This window comes from Notamacropus eugenii, chromosome 2 (genome assembly GCF_028372415.1).
Source record: "Notamacropus eugenii isolate mMacEug1 chromosome 2, mMacEug1.pri_v2, whole genome shotgun sequence".
NCBI lineage: Eukaryota > Metazoa > Chordata > Mammalia > Diprotodontia > Macropodidae > Notamacropus > Notamacropus eugenii.
Window position 1 is genome coordinate 198,270,136 of NC_092873.1, and position 20,350 is coordinate 198,290,485.

The 20,350-nt window shown below is 36.9% G+C and overlaps 1 protein-coding gene across 3 annotated transcripts in view; it reads left to right on the forward strand.

The window, feature by feature from the left end:
- Positions 1-17,834, forward strand: part of RWDD1 (RWD domain containing 1) — a 25,945-nt gene extending 8,111 nt beyond the window's left edge. For 2 of the 3 annotated variants that reach the window (XM_072643123.1, XM_072643125.1), the window contains 6 exons: positions 2,734-2,799; positions 9,170-9,300; positions 12,364-12,507; positions 13,247-13,379; positions 14,436-14,498; positions 17,497-17,834. In XM_072643123.1, the coding sequence (XP_072499224.1) occupies positions 2,734-2,799; positions 9,170-9,300; positions 12,364-12,507; positions 13,247-13,379; positions 14,436-14,498; positions 17,497-17,609 (650 nt within the window). In that variant the 3' untranslated portion in view covers positions 17,610-17,834. The remainder of the gene's footprint in view (positions 1-2,733; positions 2,800-9,169; positions 9,301-12,363; positions 12,508-13,246; positions 13,380-14,435; positions 14,499-17,496) is intronic. The other variant, XM_072643124.1, reaches the window with a different exon arrangement.
- Positions 17,835-20,350: the final 2,516 nt, after the last annotated feature.

Genomic DNA, 20,350 nt, shown 5'->3' on the forward strand with positions numbered 1-20,350 from the left:
TAAAGACTGCAATCCACATTAATGGAGGGAGTTCCTATATTGATAAAGTTAGTACTGAAAAAGTGATAGTCATGTTGATGTGAAATGAAGTGGATACACCAAATTATTCAAAGTGATTTTAAGGTTTTTATTAAGTTATGGCATGACAAATTTCATTTGAATCTCAGAATCATTCTCCCAAATTAAGGAGCCAGATTTGGTTTTCAGTGAAACAAAATGATGAAGAGAGGCCACATGGTATCAAAGGGAATTAGTTCCCAATCTCTGGTCAAGATCCAAATTAGGTTCACTTAAAGTATCTCTAGACTCATAATTTTGGAGCTAAAAGGGGTCTTAGTGAGTGGCAAATCCAAATGTTTCCCCAAGAAATTCCTACAACTTTTGACAGGTAAGCTAGACTGGGAGGGAGAAAATAGGGCAGACCTTATAGAAAAGGAGTAGGTGAAAATCCTGGTGGTGGACCCCCTAAGCAGAGGTAAAGAAGGTTTGATGACAGCTGGAAAACCCTCACACTGGCCCCTGGTGATTTTGTATCAGTGATTGTTGCCGTCTAGTGCTTGGGACTTTTTGTGAGATATTTTGGTATTAAAATGTGAACAAGCCTCTGGACCAGTTGTTTATTAGTAAGAATAACAGCCTGAATGCTCAGTCATTAAGGACAGTCCCTCAGACATTAAAAGAACTAGAGGACTGTCTTCAGCATATTGGGAAAGTCATGCTTGGGGGATTAATCAGTTTCCCACAAGAAGGCTTTGGGTGGTTGTAGTCTGTACTGGTAATGGATTACCTGTGGTAGTGAGATAATGAATTTGTCAAAGTAAGTAATTGTCAATATGCACAGTGAATGTCCACAGTATACAAAAATATGAGGTGCCATAATATTTTGGACCCAGTGTTGTTAAACTTTACAATAAATACATCTTTCTGGCTTTGTGCTAGGTAGTTTTCTGTAAACTAAATAGACATAGTCCTGTCTGTTAGCTGCATTTGACATAGCTTTGATTTTCATTAACTGCCTGTATGCAGGATTTTGTTGCTTTAAGTATGAATAGGTCCTGACAAAGCAATAGCATCATACTGATAAATTTTTCTGAAGCTGATCATAACATATGCAGACCTTTAGCTCTTTCTTGGGTGCTGTGTAGCCCTCTTCCTTCCCCCTCCCCAAATAATCTTCTAAAATACGACCTAACTCTTCTTATCGTATCTTCTTCATGAGCAAACATTCAGCATTAAAACATTAACCCTGGTAATTGTGGCAGAATTCAGTTATAACATTTAGTTCAAGTTCATGTGTAACTTTGACTTTCTTCTGGCCAGTAAAGTAACCTCAAGGCTCCAACAGTATGTGTACTGCACAAAGTTAATCTTTATTCTCCAAATGCACTTTTAAGGGATATGACCATGGAAAAACAACAAGTTGTAGCCATCAAGAATGTGGAGTGTACACAGATAAATTCAAAGCAGAGTAGGTATGATGAAGAGGTGGGAAAATTACTTTCAGCTGGGGAGAGATGAAGTGGGAATCAGGGAAAGCTTCATGGAAAGAAAAAGGGGCATTTGAGTTAGTTGAAAAAAAGAACTCTTTAAAAGATGCTATCAGGAGGGGGTTATTTTAGATGGAGTAGATGATCTGTGTAAATGCATGGAGGTGAGAGAGTGGCAGATGAGATAAAGAACTGATGCTAGCCACTCAGTATATGGTCCTTTGTGGTGTTCCAAGGTATTACCATATAACATCAGTGTTGTTCCCCTCTTGATGGAAGGGGTTTTGTTCAGCTTTTAGGTCATCAGCTCTAACTTGACCCCTTCAGAAACTCCTACAGATAAGGACCTTTAACAACATCAGATAGAAATTCAAACATACACTGAGATTTGGTTTTCTCCTTTTTTGTGTGTTTCATTTTTAAATTTAAAATTACTGTCTCATTTATTTATGTTTTCTTAATATGTAATTATCTTAGTCCATCGGCACAGAGATTAGGATATTTCATGGCCATATTTCCTGAGGATTACAGCCTTCTTGGGTAGGCTTCCTGTGTACCTGCCATGCCAGACTTTGACTGCACTTGGAATGGTATAGAGATAGGTTGCAGTTGGTGGCCATGGAATTTGCTACAGAGAAAAATCCTAAATCTCACTTAATTTATGTTTCCAGTAGGAGCACAGGACAGTGTTGGTGTCAGGAGGGTCAAAGGAGGGTACATGAAAGGGGGCTTTGTGGTTAATCTCTATGTTTAGCAAATATATCTTCCTCAGCAAGAAGAGTTAAACTATCAGATTAATATTTGGTATTTATGTTAGTAGCTCTCTAGGTGCTATTCCAGTACAGAAATTAGATACAGTACTTATTATTCATGAACAAGTGGTTTCTGATTAATAATGATATATTTTGACCCGTCAGTGATTTGTAGAGCATCATTAAGACAAGGAAATGCTGATATTAGAAGTTGAGTTACTTAATTGTATGTAAATGCTGTTAAGGTGTTATGTGTATTGACATTTCTTCCCAGACTAACAATATGTCTGATGGACAGTTTTGGACTTAAGTAAGAAAATGTTGCATGCTTTCTCATTTAAGAGTTTTGTTTAGTTTGCATTCTGTTGATAAATAGAAATGCAGGATTAGAGACAAATAACAAAAACTATGTTATTGTAGCCTATTCAAAAGAGAGAAACATTCAGTGTAGGGGAATATTCTTTAATTTGGTTTCTGTTTACATTTTCTTACAGTATTATCAGAAAATCCAACCAGTTTCACTATTACTGTGACATCTGAAGCAGGAGAAAATGATGAAAGTAAGTGTAAATCTGCTTTTTATTTCTCCCATATTCTCACTTGGGAATTTGAGGTTTTTTAAAGTAAGGTAATGATTGAGGGTTAAGCAACCTCTTGTTGCACCAAGAAGTCTGAATTATATGTGGTAGAGTATCATATGTATATGTATGTGTAGCAAGGAAAGGCAGTAGAAAAAGCATGAGACTGAGTCAGAAGGACAGGATTCTTATCATGGCTTTTCTGGCAGTTAATAACATGGTCTTGGGCATATATCATTTCTCCGAGCCTCAGTTCCCTATTCTGTAAAATGATGGCCTGCACTGTATGATCTCAAAGATTCCTTTTCTTTCTTTTTAAAAATATTTTATTTTCTCCTCATTACATATAAAAACAATTTTGACATTTAAAAAAAAATTTTGAATTCCAAATCCTTACCCTGCTCCTCCCCCTTTCCTGAGACAGTAAACAATTTGATATAGCTTATACATGTGCAGTCATGTGAAACATCTCCATATTAGTCACTTTGTGTAAGAAGACTCAAAAAGCAACAAGAGAAGTGAAAATTAGTATCCTTCAGTCTGTATTCAGATAACATCAATTCTTTCTCTGGGGGCAATAGCATTTTTCCTTATGAGTCCTTTGGGATTGTCTTAGATCGTTATATTGCTGAGAATAGCCAACTCATTCACAGTTCTTCATTGTGCAGTATTGCTGCTACTATGTACAATGGTCTCCTGGTTATGCTCACTTCACTTTTTATCACTTTATGGAAGTCTTTCTAGGTTTTTCTGAATTCATCTTTATCATTTCTTATAACACAATACTATTCCATTACAGTCATATGCTACAACTTTTTCAGCCATCCCCCCAATAGATGAGCATTCCCTCAATTTCCAGTTCTTAGCTACCACAAAAAGAGATACTATAAATATTTTTGTACAAATGGGTCCTTTTCCCTCTCAGGCCCCTCCCCCCCTAAAAAAGGTTCCAGATACAAAGATAGGAACTCAACATTTGTTCTTGAATATTGAGTATCTTTTGTGAGCATTCATTGTCTAAATATTAGCTTATCAAGAAACACAGAAGGTAATTAGCAAGAGAAATATTTGCCACCTAAAGCTTCCATCCTAAAACAGCCACTCACTGGAGAGGATTCAATAATAGAACAGAACAAATAAGGCGCGCATGAAAGACCTGGGTATTATGTCTGTGTTTCTTGGTGTTAATTATTTCTTAGTGTTGTGGTAGCTGTGCTTAGCAGTGTTCAGAAGTCTCAAGGTGTTATAACAATGGCTCATGTTTTGCAGTTTATAGACTACTCTCCTAACAGTTTACCCATAAGAGAATCCAAGCATTATGTTTATTTTACAGATGAGGAAACTGGCTCTCATAAAGGTTGTGTGATTTGTCACACAGAAGCTAGGAAGCTCCAGAGTCCTATGACTCAGCCTAAGTCTTTGGATTCCAGGTCTGGGTGTTCTTTATACTCTGCTACTTCTAGGAAAGATTAACATTTTTCCTCTTGAAGCATTGGTTGAAACACTGATGTAATCAGGTAGCATATATGTAGGGGATAGAGATTTGGCTTTGAGGCCAGAAATATCTGGTCCAAGTCCTTTGTCTTACTCCTTGAGTAAGTGATTCAACCTTTCAGTTCCCCAGGCAGCATCCTAAATTGTAAAGAAGGTGCTGATGATCTTAATTAAGAGGGAATTTCCTCTTAGGGACTTCCTTATAACATTGAAATCACAGATCCAGTTCCATTCCATAAACAGAAAAATTGAAAGGCTTGGCAATAGCATTGAAAAAGAGAAGTTTGGGAAGAGAGATCTGAGTAGTATGTCTTCAGCACTATCAAAGGAAAAAGGTACCTGGATCAGACCTGAACCCCTTGTGAGCTTGGACAGACTACTCCTATACTAGTTTCATATGTTTGCCAAACTTTCTAGTCTTGATTTGGCTTTCCACGCGAAAAGAGAAATTATTAAGTTATTAAATTGGCTTTCTGGTCTTAGTTACTCTCATGAATTTTTCCAATCTTATTATCCCAAATTAATATAGCTGAGCCTTAGAGAATAGAGAGGTAAATTAAATCTTGAGTCCTTTTCTGATAGCGACACCAGTCACTGACTATAGTAGATTTTAGTCTTTAAATATGGAGAAGTAGGAAGAAAAGGGCCCAAGGAAAGAGGGCAATATGGAAAGGAAGACAGTGAGAGTGGTGGCAAAAGTTAATATTAACAGGAGATTCAAATATTGTTTCTACTAGCTATTTTTTTTTTAAATCATCATCCCCATGGCTTCCAGAAATGAGGCTATCCTTAGTTCTTTTCTGTTTTAGCCACACATGGCCCTGTGCCCATCTGTTCCAAGATTCATGTTTGGTTCAGTATGGTAAAGAGGGACATGGATAGTAGGATGGGCTTGTTTTTTTGGTCTGTAAAACTGATTAGGACAGCCTAAATTTGAAACCAAGTATTAGACAATACTCTTCCTACAAGGGTCAGTTGGTTTACAGAAATTCAGGCCTATGGGGATGGTCTTTTTGCTCGCTAAGGATTCTGCTCATTATACATGGAAAATAAAGGAGTCCCTTCCAACTCTAAATTCTGATTCTGTAATTGTAATTGGTCCTAGTTTCAGGTTATGTCTTTCACATTTGCAAAATCTTGTATAGAGATTGGGTCACATGAGGATGTATTTGTTGGTGTTCCCCCTGTTTTCTCAGTCTTCTTTCTCCAGCTAAACTGGAAGATTTCTGAAGTCAGGAATTGTGGATTTTATGCCCTTTGATTACTTCATAGCACCCAGTAAAGTGTAATGTACGTTATAGGTGTCTAATAAATGCCTGGTGAAATAGTAAATGAATCACTTCATGTTGTTTATAATTAAAGCAGTAGCCTTCATTGGCCACTCTTCATTAGACATCGTGGGATTCTCTCACTTTTGAGTGTCTCAGATAACTTTTCCCTTTGGTTCTCTGCTTCTCAGAGAACTGGGTCTAGAACTCATCAGGCTTTATTGGCATTGATCTTTCCTCTGGAACTTAGTTAGGTAAACAGAACCATCAGTTCTTTTCTTTCACAAGACTTAAAAAATGACTAAGTTCAGGAAGGCCTTTTAATTTTTTTTCCTGAAGACATTTTGGACCATGGCAATAAATGGTAAAAGTAGCAGCAGAATAAAGTCATAAAGTATCTTGGGGATTTTTTTGTCTTTTATTTCTAAGTAGAATAAATAACCAAATCACAACTTAGGAAACTTGATTTTGATTACTTTTTTTTTGACCAAAAGTACATTCTTGTTTCTTTTATGCTTTTTAATACATGTCCTTCACAGCTCTGAAAGATCATAGGATAATAGATAGCTAGAAGGGAACTTTAAGGTCATCTAGTCCATCCCCTCATTTTACAGATGTAGGAATTACAACTTGGAGAAGTTAAGTAATTTGTCCAAGACCACTCATCTAGTAAGTATCAAAGACAGGATTTAAACATAGGTCTTCCTGACTCCAGGTCCAGCACTTTATTCACTAAACGTGTCATATATTTGATTTTTTTTGTATATAAACTGTGCAGATGAAGCATACTGTAAAGAATTGGATTCTTTATATAGCAACCTTCTGTTTGATAAACCCAAGGACCCCAGCTTCTGGGATAAGAACTCATTGTTTGACAAAAATTGCTGGGAAAACTGGATAACAGTGTGGCGGAAATTAGGCATAGACCCATACCTGACACCGTACACAAGAATAAAGTCCAAATGGGTACATGATTTAGGTATAAAGATTGATACCATGAATAAACTGGAGAAGCAAGGAATAGTGTATTTATCAGATCTATGGAGAAGGGAAGAATTCTTTACTAAAGGAGAGATAGAATGCATTATGAAATGCAAAATGGATAACTTTGAGTACATTAAACTGAGAAGTTTTTGCACAACCAAACCCAATGCAACCAAAATCCGGAGGGATGTAGTAAATTGGGAAAAAATTTTTACAGCTAAGCTCGGGGATAAAGGCCTCATTTCTAGAATATATAGAGAACTTACCCAAATGTATAATCATACAAGTCATTCCCCAATTGATAAATGGTCAAAGGATATGAACAGGCAATTTTCAGAGGAAGAAATTAAAGCTATCTATAATCATATGAAAAAATGCTCTAAATCACTATTGGTTAGAGAGATGCAAATCAAAACAACTCTGAGGTACCACATCACACCTATAAGATTGGCAAACATGACAGAACAAGAAAATGATAAATGCTGGAGAGGATGTGGGAGAGTTGGAACACTAATTCATTGTTGGTGGAGCTGCGAGCGCATCCAACCATTCTGGAGAGCAATTTGGAACTATGCCCAAAGGGCTACAAAAATGTGCATACCCTTTGACCCAGCAATATCGCTACTAGGACTATATCCCCAAGAGATCATAAAAATGGGAAAGGGTCCCACAGGTACAAAAATATTTATAGCAGCACTCTATGTAGTTGCCAAAAACTGGAAGTCAAGGGGATGTCCATCAATTGGGGAATGGCTGAATAAATTGTGGTATATGAATGTAATGGAGTACTATTGTGCCATAAGAAATGATGAACAAGAAGACTTCAGAGAGGCCTGGAAGGACTTATATGACCTGATGCTGAGTGAAAGGAGCAGAACCAGGAGAACTTTATGCACAGCAACAACCACAGTGTGTGAGAGTTTTTTCTGGTAGACTTAGATTTTTGTAATAACACAAGAACTTCTGAAAAAAAAAAAAAATCCCAATGGTGGACCTCAAGGCAAAATGCCTTCCACACTCAGAGAGAGAAATATGGAAGTCACTCACATAATGTAGCAGATCATGTTTGTGTATGTGTATCTGTTTGTGTATCATGTTCTGATTTGTTATACGGATTCTTTCATTTATCTTAGTCTGACTACATAGCATGACGATAGTGAAAATATACTCAATAGGAAAGTATATGTAGAATCTATACAGAATTGTATGCAGTCGTGGGGAGGGAGGGAGGTAGTGGGGGGTGGGTGGGGAGGGATAAAATCGCAATTGTATGGCAGTGATTGTTAAACATTAAAAAAAATAAAAAAATTAATAAAAAAAAAAAAGAATTGGATTCTTTGTATATGTAGAGCCTTTATCAGATTGCATACCATCTTGAGGAGGGGGGGAGGCAGAAAAAATTTTAAACTTAAAAGCTTGTGGAAGTGAATGTTGAAAACTAAAATTAAATTGATTTAAAGAAAAAAATAATTAGATTCTTCACATTTTTTTATTCAGATTAATTTCGCAAATTTGTCAGAACCTAAGTTATTTTTGTTTAAAGTTATTTACCACATAGAATGAAGCATGCACTTTTAAACGGTTCAATTTTGAGGAGCTTAAACATGTGTAGTTCATCATGTTAATTTCACTCTATGTCTCTTGAGTGTAAGTGGGAGTTGAATGGTAGGATATTTTGCCATGTTGCATTAGCAAGATAAATACTTCTAACAAACCTGGCAGATATTTATTTAATTTTTGTACAATTTTAATTTTTCTTACTAAATAATAAATATTTGAATCTTTAAACCTTATGTAATTTTTTTCTGTTTTAGTTTTAATGTGAAATGCTTGTATAAAGAATTATAGATTTATTTAACTATGAAAAAAGAATTGTATCTTAATATGAAATATTTCTATAAAGACTTTCTTTTAGCACTGCATAAAAACTTAAGATATTAGGTTATGTAACTTCTAACTGAAATTTAGAGTAAATTTATCCAAATGATGAAAACAGTCTTCCAACACTTATTAAAAACAAACTATATTATTGCTTCAGTGATTTCTGATGAATCCTAATGCTTAAGTCAGTTTCACTGATTCACTGATACAACTTTGAAAAAAAACCTTATCAGCAGTTTTGAAGAATTTGCAGTACTAAAATATAGTTATTATGCAAAAATGGTAATTGACTGCTTAAAACATATCATTTTTCTAAAATTGTTTTTTTTTTTTTTTAAGGATAATCCTAGTATTGGAAAGAAAATAAACCAGGGATAATGCTTACTCTGGTACCTTTTTTTTAAGTGTCAGGTTTTGGTTTTGATTTTTTTTTAATTAAAGGAAAAAAACCCTAGAAATTTTTATCCATCTAGTTTCTCAGATATTTGATAAACTCTAAGCAAAAAAGCTTCTAGTTTTCTTTTTCTTCTTTATTGCTGTTCTATAAGCAAAAATGTCATATATTGATGTCCCAGTCAAAGGTAGCTTGTCCACCCAGTAAATAGCTTTGTTTTGTTCCATATGCAAAGCTGTTACGGGTTGAACTGTTGATTCAGCAGATATGTTGGAAACAATGTGTTGTAGATTTTAGGATGTTAACATAATGCTTCCTTTTTGTTTCTTAGCTGTCCAGACAACCCTTAAGTTTACTTATGGAGAAAAGTATCCAGATGAAATTCCTCGTTATGAAATATTCTCCCAGGAAAATCTAGAAGATAATGATGTCTCAGATATATTAAAATTATTAGAATTACAAGTAAGACAAAAAAGACATTTTGTTCCTTTCTTGTCATTTGTTTTATTGGTCTGAAATGTTAAGCACTGATTATAAGGACTGGAAAATGCAACCAATTGTTAAACATCTTGGCATTAAATAGGTTCCTTATTTTTCTATAATGGATGTTACCTAAAGAAAAAACTCTTGTAGACAGTGGGAAGGTCATTTTCCTCAAATGCAAAAAGTAAAGAGTTGAATTCAGTACTCTCTTAAGTTTTCTAACAGCTGTTAGCACTCTGTGTGCATCGAACTAGAAGTTGGAACACTTGTGTTCCAGTCCTGCCAGTAATTTTGCTTTGTGATCTCAGCAAGTAAGTTCATGTGTTTGGGCATCATCTATAAAATGAGAGGCTGTGCAAGGTCACCAACCTCACTTTCTTCCCCTGCACCATCTGGGTCCAGTGGCCTGATATTCATCAGAATGACTGGAGATGGCCCAGGATGCAGTGTGAAACCCTGGCCCTTTCAGGCTAATGTCCTCCCTCACTCAAATCAGAGTCAACTGCAAGTCATGTCATCATCTTGATGTCATGGTCCTCTTCAAGAATGAAGGACAAACACAATAAAATGAGGGCATAATTCTATTCAGGATGTTTGGATAATGCGGCTTTTAAACCTGAAGACTTTAGAGAATCCTAAAGAACTGGAAGGGCGAGCCCTTCCTACCCCATGAGTTCCCTCCTCATAGCTTAGGAGGACTACTTAGAGTACTCCCCCTGCACCAAACTGCCTGTCTCTCCCACCTTCCTCCCCTCCCCCACCCCCACAGCTATGTACAGTTTATTATACTTCCAAAATTTCGCCAGTTTCATTTAGGTTGATCGGCTGACCCTTGTGTCTTTTAAAAATACACATGGTACAAACTAAGAATCTGTTCATTCACACTTCAGTGTGATTTAATTCAGTCAGCTGCACTGAAGGAATGGGAACTTGGGTGGGGAGAGAAAAGGAGGAAGAGATGTAAATTTAGAGCATGGAGCATTTGAGTGAAGATAGGGCAAATAGAGTTGGGGTTCTGCAATAGGAAAACATGAAAACATTAGTGACCCAGAGAGAAAGTTGCAGAAAAGAGGGTGGAAAAGGTACCAAAGATAAATTTAATCCATTTCAAAACCTCCCAGGGCCTGAGGAAGTGGTGTGGGAAATCTCATCCTCTTTTTGTAATATATTGCTTCTGGTCCACAACCCTACAATTCAGGCTAGTCCTATTAATATTATGGATCAGTTACATTATAAATGCAAAGGCTTTTGTGTCTCAATCTGAAAACCTAACCACTTTTGTACCATTCTTTCTGTGAGAAAATGCATTCCAAGTTCTAAGCCATTGACTTAACGCTTAATTTTGGAGTGCAGTTCATTTGTAAGTTAGAAGGTTCCTTTTTTGTGTATGTGTGCCATACCATTTTGTGTATAAAGAAAGCCAAGGCAGAGTTAAAACAGGAAATTTGAACAAAGTCCTAAATGTCTCAAATCATTATTTACTTGTTTTTCTTTTAAAAGTATTTTCTATAAATAAGTGATTCAGTAAATCTCACAAGTTAAATTTCAAGAAAAGAACATCAGCCATCTATAATTAGTGCTTCTGCTTTCTTCCTTTCCTCCCACTCTGTAAATAACTGCTTTCTGTATTCTGACCTTTTCATTGAAATGAAACTATTCTTCCCAAAATGACCAGTGATTTTTTAATTGCCAAATTTAATGGCCTTTTCTCAGTCCTCATTCTTGTTTGCCTTTCTGTAGCCTTTGGCAGTCTAGTCACTTTCAGCTTGATATTCTTTTCTCTAGACTTTTGTGATACTGGTTTCTCTGGGTTCTCCTCTTACCTTTCTCAGTCTCCTTTGCTAGATCTTCATCCAGGTCACACCTGCTAACCTTTGTTTATCTATATAGATGATTCTCAGATCTACTTATCTAGCCCTGATCTGTCTCCTGACCTCTAACCTCACATTTCCAACTGCTTCTTAGATATCTTGAACTAAACATCTGCTAGATATCTTCATTGCAACTTTTCCAAAACTGAATTCATTATCTTTGCCCTTCCTTCTTCTTAACTTCTGTATTATTACAAAAGGGTATCATCACTTCCCCAGTCACTTCGACTCACAACTTAGATTTTATTCTCAGTTCTTCAGTCTCTCTCACTTCTCCTGCCCCCAGAATTAGTTACCAAGTCTTGTCAATTCTACCTTCATAACATCTCATATTACTTTCTCCCCTCTAACATTGTTAATCACCTTGCTGGTACCACCTTGTTACCTTGGTGTAAATTCTTATCACCTAATACTTCGACTATTGCAGTAGTTAATCTGATTAGTTTCCCAACAAGTCTCCCCTCATTCTTGTCCATCTTTCATTCTGCTACCAAATGTATCTTCTTAAAGCACAAGTCTGACCATGTCACCTCCCCTATTCAGTAAACTCCAGTAGCTCACTATTGCCTCCAGAACTGAATATAAAATCATGTTTGGCTTTTAAAGCCTTTTATAACCTGGTCCCTTCCTGCCTTTCTAGTCTTTTTAGGTGTTACAGTCCCCCACATATTCTATAATCTCATGAACACCATTCTCCATGCTATTTTTCACACCCACAGTATTCTGTCTCCCGACTTCACGATTGATTTCACTGTGACTTCCTTCAAGTCCCAGCTAAAATCCCATCTTTTGTTAAAAAAGCCATTCTTGTTTCCTCTTAATGTTAGTTGATTCTTTCTCAGATTATCTCCCGTTTACAATGTTTCTGCATAAGCTGTATGCCCATTGTCTCTCCCCTCTTAGACTGAGCTCCTTGAGAGAAGGGGCTGTCTTTACTGATTGACATATTGGTTATTCAACCCCTAGAGAAATCCCTCAGCCTTACCTTTAAGTGTTTTTGGCACCTCTCTAAGATTTAAGTTGTAGAGAGGGTACTGATTAGTAGAGAGACTTTTCTCATGTCAGAGTTCCCTGTATCAATGAAATTATAAGTTCAGTCCCTGCCTATATTTATATTGTTATGAGTTTTCTGGTAGACTTTTGAAAATTTTGCCTTTCTTTGGCCTTGTAGGCAGAAGAAAACCTTGGAATGGTAATGATCTTCACTCTAGTATCAGCTGTTCAAGAAAAACTAAATGAAATTGTAGATCAAATCAAAACTAGAAGAGAAGAAGAAAAGAAGCAGAAAGAAAAAGAAGCAGAAGAGGCAGAAAGGGTATGGAAAAGACAATGTTCATTTTCTGGGAAGTGGTTTTTCATTTCCTAATTTCATGTTTTTATTGCTTGGTCAGTTACAACAAAAATAGTGCCCCTTTTCCTTTTGGTTGATGGTATAGCAGGGCATATTGACTAGGGTTCCACCAGTAGAATTAGAATGATATCAAATGGGTTAAAAGCAGTTTTTTATTGTCAGAGTCTCTCAGTTAGTTTAACTATATTCTTTGTAAATAAAATACTTCCACAAAAATAAAATCCTTATAGAAACCCCCTAAACTGCTGTGTGAAGGTTGCAAATATTTGTCATAAAGATTTTAGAAACTACAAAAGCATTAATTCTTAGCATTATTCATTAGCATAGGGGTTAATTACTTATTTTAAAAGATTAATTGGCCACAAATCGCTGTCTTATTTTGCTTGTTCATCTTGTGTTTTCTTTATCCTTTGTATTGATATAATCATGAAGTATTTCTCCCAAATGCCATTGAACCCTAATGTGGGCAGCCTGTGAAAAATAAGTCTTCTTTGGTACGCTGATAAGTTGAAAGATAAGCAGAAAGGAGGTTAATCATTTTGAAACATTTTACAGGGATTGACTGAAATATGTTAATTTAACCTTCCTGTTCTAGTTACCATTTGATAACTTTTCAGTATCCAGGAATTTGGGGAACAGGGTTAATCTTTAGAATTATGAACTCACTTATCTGGCCCTTATATATCTGTTTTTGTTTTCTAAGCAATGTTTCCATGGCACTCCTGTAACAATTGAGAATTTCCTAAGTTGGAAGGCCAAGTTTGATGCAGAGCTTTTAGAAATTAAAAGGAAAAGAATGAAGGAAGAGGAACAAGCTGGAAAAAATAAATTAAGTGGTATGATTTTGTTTCCTTTCTCTCAGGACATCATGTTCATGTCCCAGCAAGAAAAACATTTGAGAAAAAATTGTTTTAAGAAAAAAATGTATTATGAGAAAATGCTGGTACCTTTTAAATTACATAGTAACTTATATTCTCACCAATTTTTGTGGTATCTTTGTGAAAAAGGAATTTGGGAATTTGGAGGTAGTATTTTACAGATGGAGAAAAAAGTGTGTAATGTAGTTAATATTTAACATAAGCTTTTTAGTCCCAGAGTCAAGCTGCATTATCTTTTCTGCTTATATCAATCTGTAAAGCTCACCTAATTTCCCCTTTTGTCACAGCATGATATAGTCTAAAGAGCTCTAGCTTAGAAAGAACCTGGGTATAAATTCTGGGCTTGCTACTTAATACCTGTGGGATGGTAGATAATTCATTTCTGTGACCCTCAGTTTTCACATCTGTAAAGTGGTAGAATTGGACCAGATAATCTCAAAGAAGTTCCGTAGTCACAATGATCCCGGTTCAGTTCTGAACTCAGATCTTTATCAAAGATCATAGATTTAGGACTAGAAGGGATATTTAACACTCATTTTACAGATGAGAAATGGAGGCCTAGGTAAGTTAAGTGACTTGCTAATAGTGTTGTACAAGTAATAAATTGCAGAGCTGAGATTTAAACCCAGGTCCTTTTGACTTCAAAGCCCAAACACTTTCAGCTGTATGACACTGCTCTGTGACTCTAGGCATGCCACTTCAGCTCCCTGAGCCTCAGTTTCACCTTTTGTAAAATGAGAGTGATATATAATAGCACTTAAGGGGTGTTGTAAATGTCAAATGAGATAATGTACATAAAGTGACTGGTGAACCTAGAGGGGGCTGCCTCATAAATGTCAACTGCCAACTCAAAATATATTACCATATAATGAAAGAGCATCATATTCCTTCTTGTTTCATTATCATTCTAGAGGGGCTCTGGGCTTTTCTTTTCTTTTTTTTTTTTTCTTTTTTTTTGCCTGAGGAAGGTGAAGAAATCATTCACTCTAATGAAAATATACTGATTTCTCTCAGGAAAACAGCTGTTTGAAACAGATCACAATCTTGACACATCTGATATCCAGTTCCTGGAAGAAGGTATGTGAACTATGATTTTAGAATTGTAATATGTAAAAACTTGGTAGCTTGTGTTTTCTTTTCCAGGATATTGAAAATGAAGAACTTCCTCTCATTATAAAAAGACATCAAGAATTTAGAATAGCATTCTTTACTACTGAAGATATTTGTCAACTTTTTACATTTAACTTAAAAATTATATTGAAATTTGTTATCAACTTAAAAATTTATTCTATATTCTTGAACAAGAATAGTATCGATTTTTAAGGTAAGAAAAACCAAAGGCATTAAAATAATCAAGCAACAGCATCGCTCCAGCCTTGTACCCGGTTGAATCTAACTTGTATCCAACACTGGTTTTTGTTTTTTTTTTTTTAATTGTTCTATAAAAATCTATGTAATCTAATTTCCAAGTCCTCTGGTTGCCTTTGGAGAAATCTCCAAAGTATTCCTAACACTGACTTTCTTTTCTCTGATCACAGCCTACCTGCTTTTTAACTGCTACTCCTAGCATTAACTTCCCTTCCCTGGAAGAATGCCTGCTCCCCAGATCTATTAACTAGCCACCTTCTGGCTTTATGTTTCTTCCTACCCATCTTCCACATTGTGATCAGATATTGTTACCCTTGAATAGCACCATAAAACTCCTTACCCTCTTGACTGAAATGCCAATCCCCCACCAAGGGTCATACATACTCCTGTCCTATTTCTCCTTTCCTATTCCTGAGATTCTAAGAATGGCTTGGTTTGATTCCTGGCCCTGACATTTAATGACTGTTGGCAAATCACTTTGCCAACAAAGTGAAAGTCACTTTTGGACTTTCAATTTATAAAATGAAAGATTTGGACTAGGTGATCTCTTATTTCCCTTCCAATTAATTGGGCAACAGGCATTTATTAATATTAAGCAGATACTACATGCCAGGCGCTGTACTAAGCATTAGAGATCCAAAGGAAGGCAACATAGCTTGTACCCTCAAGGAAGTTATCTTTTAATGGGATGGAATGGGGTGGGATCCTCCTGGCATTACATATTTTAATCCCATGATGATGATCTTATGTGCCCTTCAGAGGCAGCTAGGTGACACAGTGGAAAGAGTGTTGGCCCTGGAGTCAGAAAGACCTGAGTTCAGATTCTGCCTCAGACACTTACTAGCTGTGTCACCCTGGGGCTAGTCACTTAACTTCTGTTTGTCTCATCTTCCTCAGCTGTAAAATGGGGATTATATAGTAGCACCTACCTCCTATGATTGTTATGAGAATCAAATGAGCTAATATTTGTGAAGTGGTTAGCACAGTGCCTGGCATATAATAGGTACTTAATAAGTGCTTATGCCTTCTTCCACTTCCCCACTATTAGACTTCAAAGTTTAACTCCAATGCCAGGAAGTCTATTTCTTCTCTCCCAGATTCCAGTCCTCTTTCCCCAAAAATTATTTTGTTCATATTTTATATTCAGTTTTTATATTTATATTCAGTTTTTTACATACATATATCCCCTGCCTCAGTGGAATGTAGACTTCTTGAAGGAACTGTTTGATTCTTGGTTTTTGTATCCATAGCATCTAGCACAGCACCTGTTGCTTAATAAATTCTTACTGAATTGAATTGAACCCAACCCTGCTCTTAACTTACCAGACCTTGAACACACACCTTTCTTCTTAGAATGGAATGGTAGGAGAAATTTGTATGAGATATATTTAAGGGTTTGGGGGAACCTGCTTGTTCAATGTGAGCCAACCACATGATTACTAAAAAAAAGCAGCTAAAAAGTGATTATGATCTTGGGTTCTATCAAAAGAGGCAATCATTTTTAGAAATACAGAGATGATAGTCTTCCTATACCTTGACCAGTCATATCAACTGTGAAACTTTCTGTTTAGTTCTGAGTACCACATTTTAGCTAGAGCACTGATAATCTTGAGAAAGTCCATAGGAAGATGACTGGGATGGTAAAGGGTCTTAAGGATGGATTGAAGGAACTAGACTTCCTAAAAAAGAAAAGATTTGGGGGGGTGTGCCTATTGTCTCTGAGTATTTAAGGGGCTGCCCTGTAGAAGAAAAATTAGACTTATCCTGTTTTCCCCAAAGGGAAAATAGAAGCAGGAAGCATAAGTTGAACAGAAGATTTGGGCTTGAAATAAAGAAAAAGCTGTTCTGTGATTTTGTTATATATTCAGTTATATAAAGTGCTATAACTTTGAAGTTAAGATCATAGCTGTAATGATGACAGTGAACATTCATTAAATGCCTTTATGCCAATTACTGTGCTGGGCATGGGATGATGTTGTTTCTCATTTCAGTCGTGTCTGACTCTGTGACCGCATTTGGGGTTTTCTTGGCAAAGATGCTGGAATGGTTTCCCATTTGCTTCTCTAGTTCATTTGCCCAGTGTCTGAGGCCACATTTGAACTTAGGTCTTCCTGCCTCCAGGCCTCATGAGGCACTATGCCACCTAGCTGGACATGGGATACAGAACTGAAACATGACAGTCCCTTGCTCTTAAAGAGCCTACAATTTTGTTTGATCCCTGTGTGGACCAGTTAACTTGACTTTATTCTTTGGGCCTTAGGCTGCACCCTGAGCTGTGACCAGCCAGCTCTCCAGTGCATGAGGTCTCAAGGAATCCTGAATGAGAATGTGAGAATCTGTTCAAATGAATCCACTTACAAAGATTTCTTGAGCTCCTCCTGTGTGCTTCTCCATGTACAAATCTATCACTGCTGCTTGGATGGGCATGAACTACAGCAAAAACAGCGGTCAGACCATTAGTTTCATCTTTAGATCCACTGGGTCAGACACGACTGACCAACAACAACGCTGTATATAATAAACGTGTATTTGTTTTTATCACTGGAGCTCTTGCTGTCATTTGAGTCAAAAGTTATGGCTTTTGAATAATATTTAACGTTTTGCATTTCCATGAGGAAATCTAGAAGTTCTGTGTAGTTATTCCAGTGAGTTGCATCTGCCTGTTCCTGAAGAAATAATAAAAAATATGGTTCTCTTTTCTTCACAGCTGGTAACAGTGTGGAAGTAGATGAATCTTTGTTCCAAGAAATGGATGACTTGGAGCTAGATGATGAAGAGGATGATCCTGATTTTAATCCAGTTGATTTAGAGAGTGACTAGTGACTAGACTGACTAATGAACTGGTGGTGTCAGCAGGCTTCAAGTCCCCGTCCTTGTATCTCCACTTGCAGAGAAGCTGGAATGCCACAGCATCTGTGGCTCTACTGAGTGTGTGTTGGTTTCCTTTTCTTTTTTCTAAGAAAAAAAAGTAATTTTAATTTTCAGGAGAATATTATTCTGATGACTTTCATCATTGTGCTTAATAAATTGACTTGAAAATTTCAACTGTAAAGTATCCAGTGCATTTTGATGGCATCAAGCAGTCTCTGTGTGTGTGAGCAAAAAAGGAAGGCCTACCCAGGCTAAATGTGACTTCGTGGGTGTCCTCAGGAGAGGGGATCCATGGAGCCTTCCTGAGGGCGTCTCAGAGTCATGTTTCATGTGACTATAATGATAAAATATCATATCCTGTATGTGGAATAGACAGTATAGAGGCATGGAATATGGTCTGTGGAATCAGAGGATCAGAATTTGAATTCTGACTTTTCTACTTAGTACTGCTGATTGCTCTAGACCTCAGTTTCCTTATCTCTAAAGTGAGAAGTTTGGATTAGATGACCTTTAAGATTCCTTCCAGCTCTAAATCTTATGGTCCTTTTCCCTCCCTCCCATCTTTTATAAGGTCACTTAAGGACCTTATAAGATCACAGATTTACCACTTGAAGGGGAGTTTCGATGCCCTTTACCTATCATTTTATAGGTGAGGAGACTGAGGCCAGGGAATTTAAAGGGACTTGTTCAGAGTCATACAGTGTCAGAGCCTAGGACCTTGGGGAAAGTTGGGAAGGGTACTTCCTAATTGAAATTAGTTTCCTTGGTTTGCCTTATTCTATATTTTTCTAATTAATCCCAGCTGGAGAAATCAGGGTGGCTATATCCTAATGTGTGTCAGTCTTCAGGTTGCCCCCCAAACTCCACATTTTCCTTCTTTGGAGGTAGACTTCATGGTTAAAAACTAAAAATGACCCAATTAAAGCTAATTAACCTCTGGGGAATTGTTTGTTCTTTATGCCTTTTAAGAGCACCCTGTTATCTCTTCAGTACAATGAAATGACAGATCAAACATTAGTATGCAAAAGGCAGGATTCTTTCAGTGTATAGCTCAGAGGGCTCACCTGAGTTGTCATCAGAAGGTGGTAACTGTGAAAGCAGTGAATCTGTTCTAGGAAATGAGCAACATAGCTCTTAGTAGACTGCTTACTTAATTTGAACATGAGTAAAGTTTTTGGAGACTGCTAAGTGGCACAGTGGATAGTCACCAGACCTGGAGTTAGGAAGACCCGAGTTCAAATACGACCTCTGACATTAGCTGTGTGATCCTTGGCAAGTAACTTAACCTCTTTGCCTCATTTTCCTCATCTGTAAAAGGAGCTGGAGAAGGAAATGGCAAATCACTTCAGTATCTTTGCCAATAAAATCCCAAATGGGGTGACATAGTCGTCACTGAGCAATAACAACAACATGGTTTCTTGGGATATCACATAGTATACTGGAACTTTTGAGTTTGAGTCTTGGCTCTGCTACATAATAACTGAGGTCTTGGTCAAATTTGTTAACATAGCTGGGCCAACATATATTGGCTTCATCTGTAAAAATAAAAAAACAGGAAACTCCTCACTTGAATTCCCTTCTGTCTCTAGATCTGTAAACCCATGACTTCATCAAATCAATGATGTCATCAGACCATTCTAGATCAGTCTCTAACTTAAGAGTCTTAGTTGCCTGAGGGCACTGAAAAGTTAAAAGACTTGTCTGGGATTCCACTGTGTCAGGAAAACTTGAACTCAGCTCTCCCAAATTCTAACACTGGCTTTCCACTATTGCATGCTTCTTTTATTACTTCAAGGTTAAAAATAAATCAGAGTGATCTTTTGCTGGTCAATCAATAAGCTTTTATCTAGTACCTACTATGTACCAGACACTGTTCTAAGTACTGACTTAGGCACAGAGGACATAACAGTTATAACAGTTTTCTTGGAATAGTCTAAAATAGTATTTGGTTACTAGTTTTAAAGTGAGTTATGGGGGTTTGACTCATGAATTGCATGGAGACTAAAAAAGACTATTTATGCAAACCTAGTTTTGCACAGGTTTTTTTGAGGGGGGAAATAAATACCTTTAGGAGTTAGGTATGGGGGGAAGACCATACAAATTGTTAGGAGGGAATAGATCTCAGCAACATATATTTTAAAAGAGTTTGGGAAGGCAAAGGCAGAATTGCACTGGAAAGGTCCTAGCTATGGAGAGAAATCAACTCTAAGACCTAGGTGCCAGACTTTCATTAAAGTTGGAATTTTATCATTTTCTTCCATGGAGAGTAAAATATTAATGCACCATCTATAGCTTATAGCCAAAGAGAATTACGTAGACCTGAAAGTTTGCTCACAGTCACATAGCCAGTATGTGTCGGTCAGTCAGTGACTAACTACTATGTGTTGGGCAGCCAAGTGGCTCAGTGGATAGGGCACTAGGCTTAGAACCAGGAAGATGATGCCTCAGGCATTAACCGTGTGACCTTGGGCAAGTCACTGAACTTTTGTTTACCTTAATCCACTGGAGAAAGAAATGCAAATCACTCCAGTATTGTTGCTAAGAAAACTGCATGGCATAGTATATTGGCATGTAGTCAGACACAACTGAAAAACTTACTAGACATTGTGCAAAATACTGGGGATACAAAAAAAGGCAAAAACAGTCTTTTCTGGAGCTCACGTTGGACTTGTACCTGTCTTTCTGTCTCT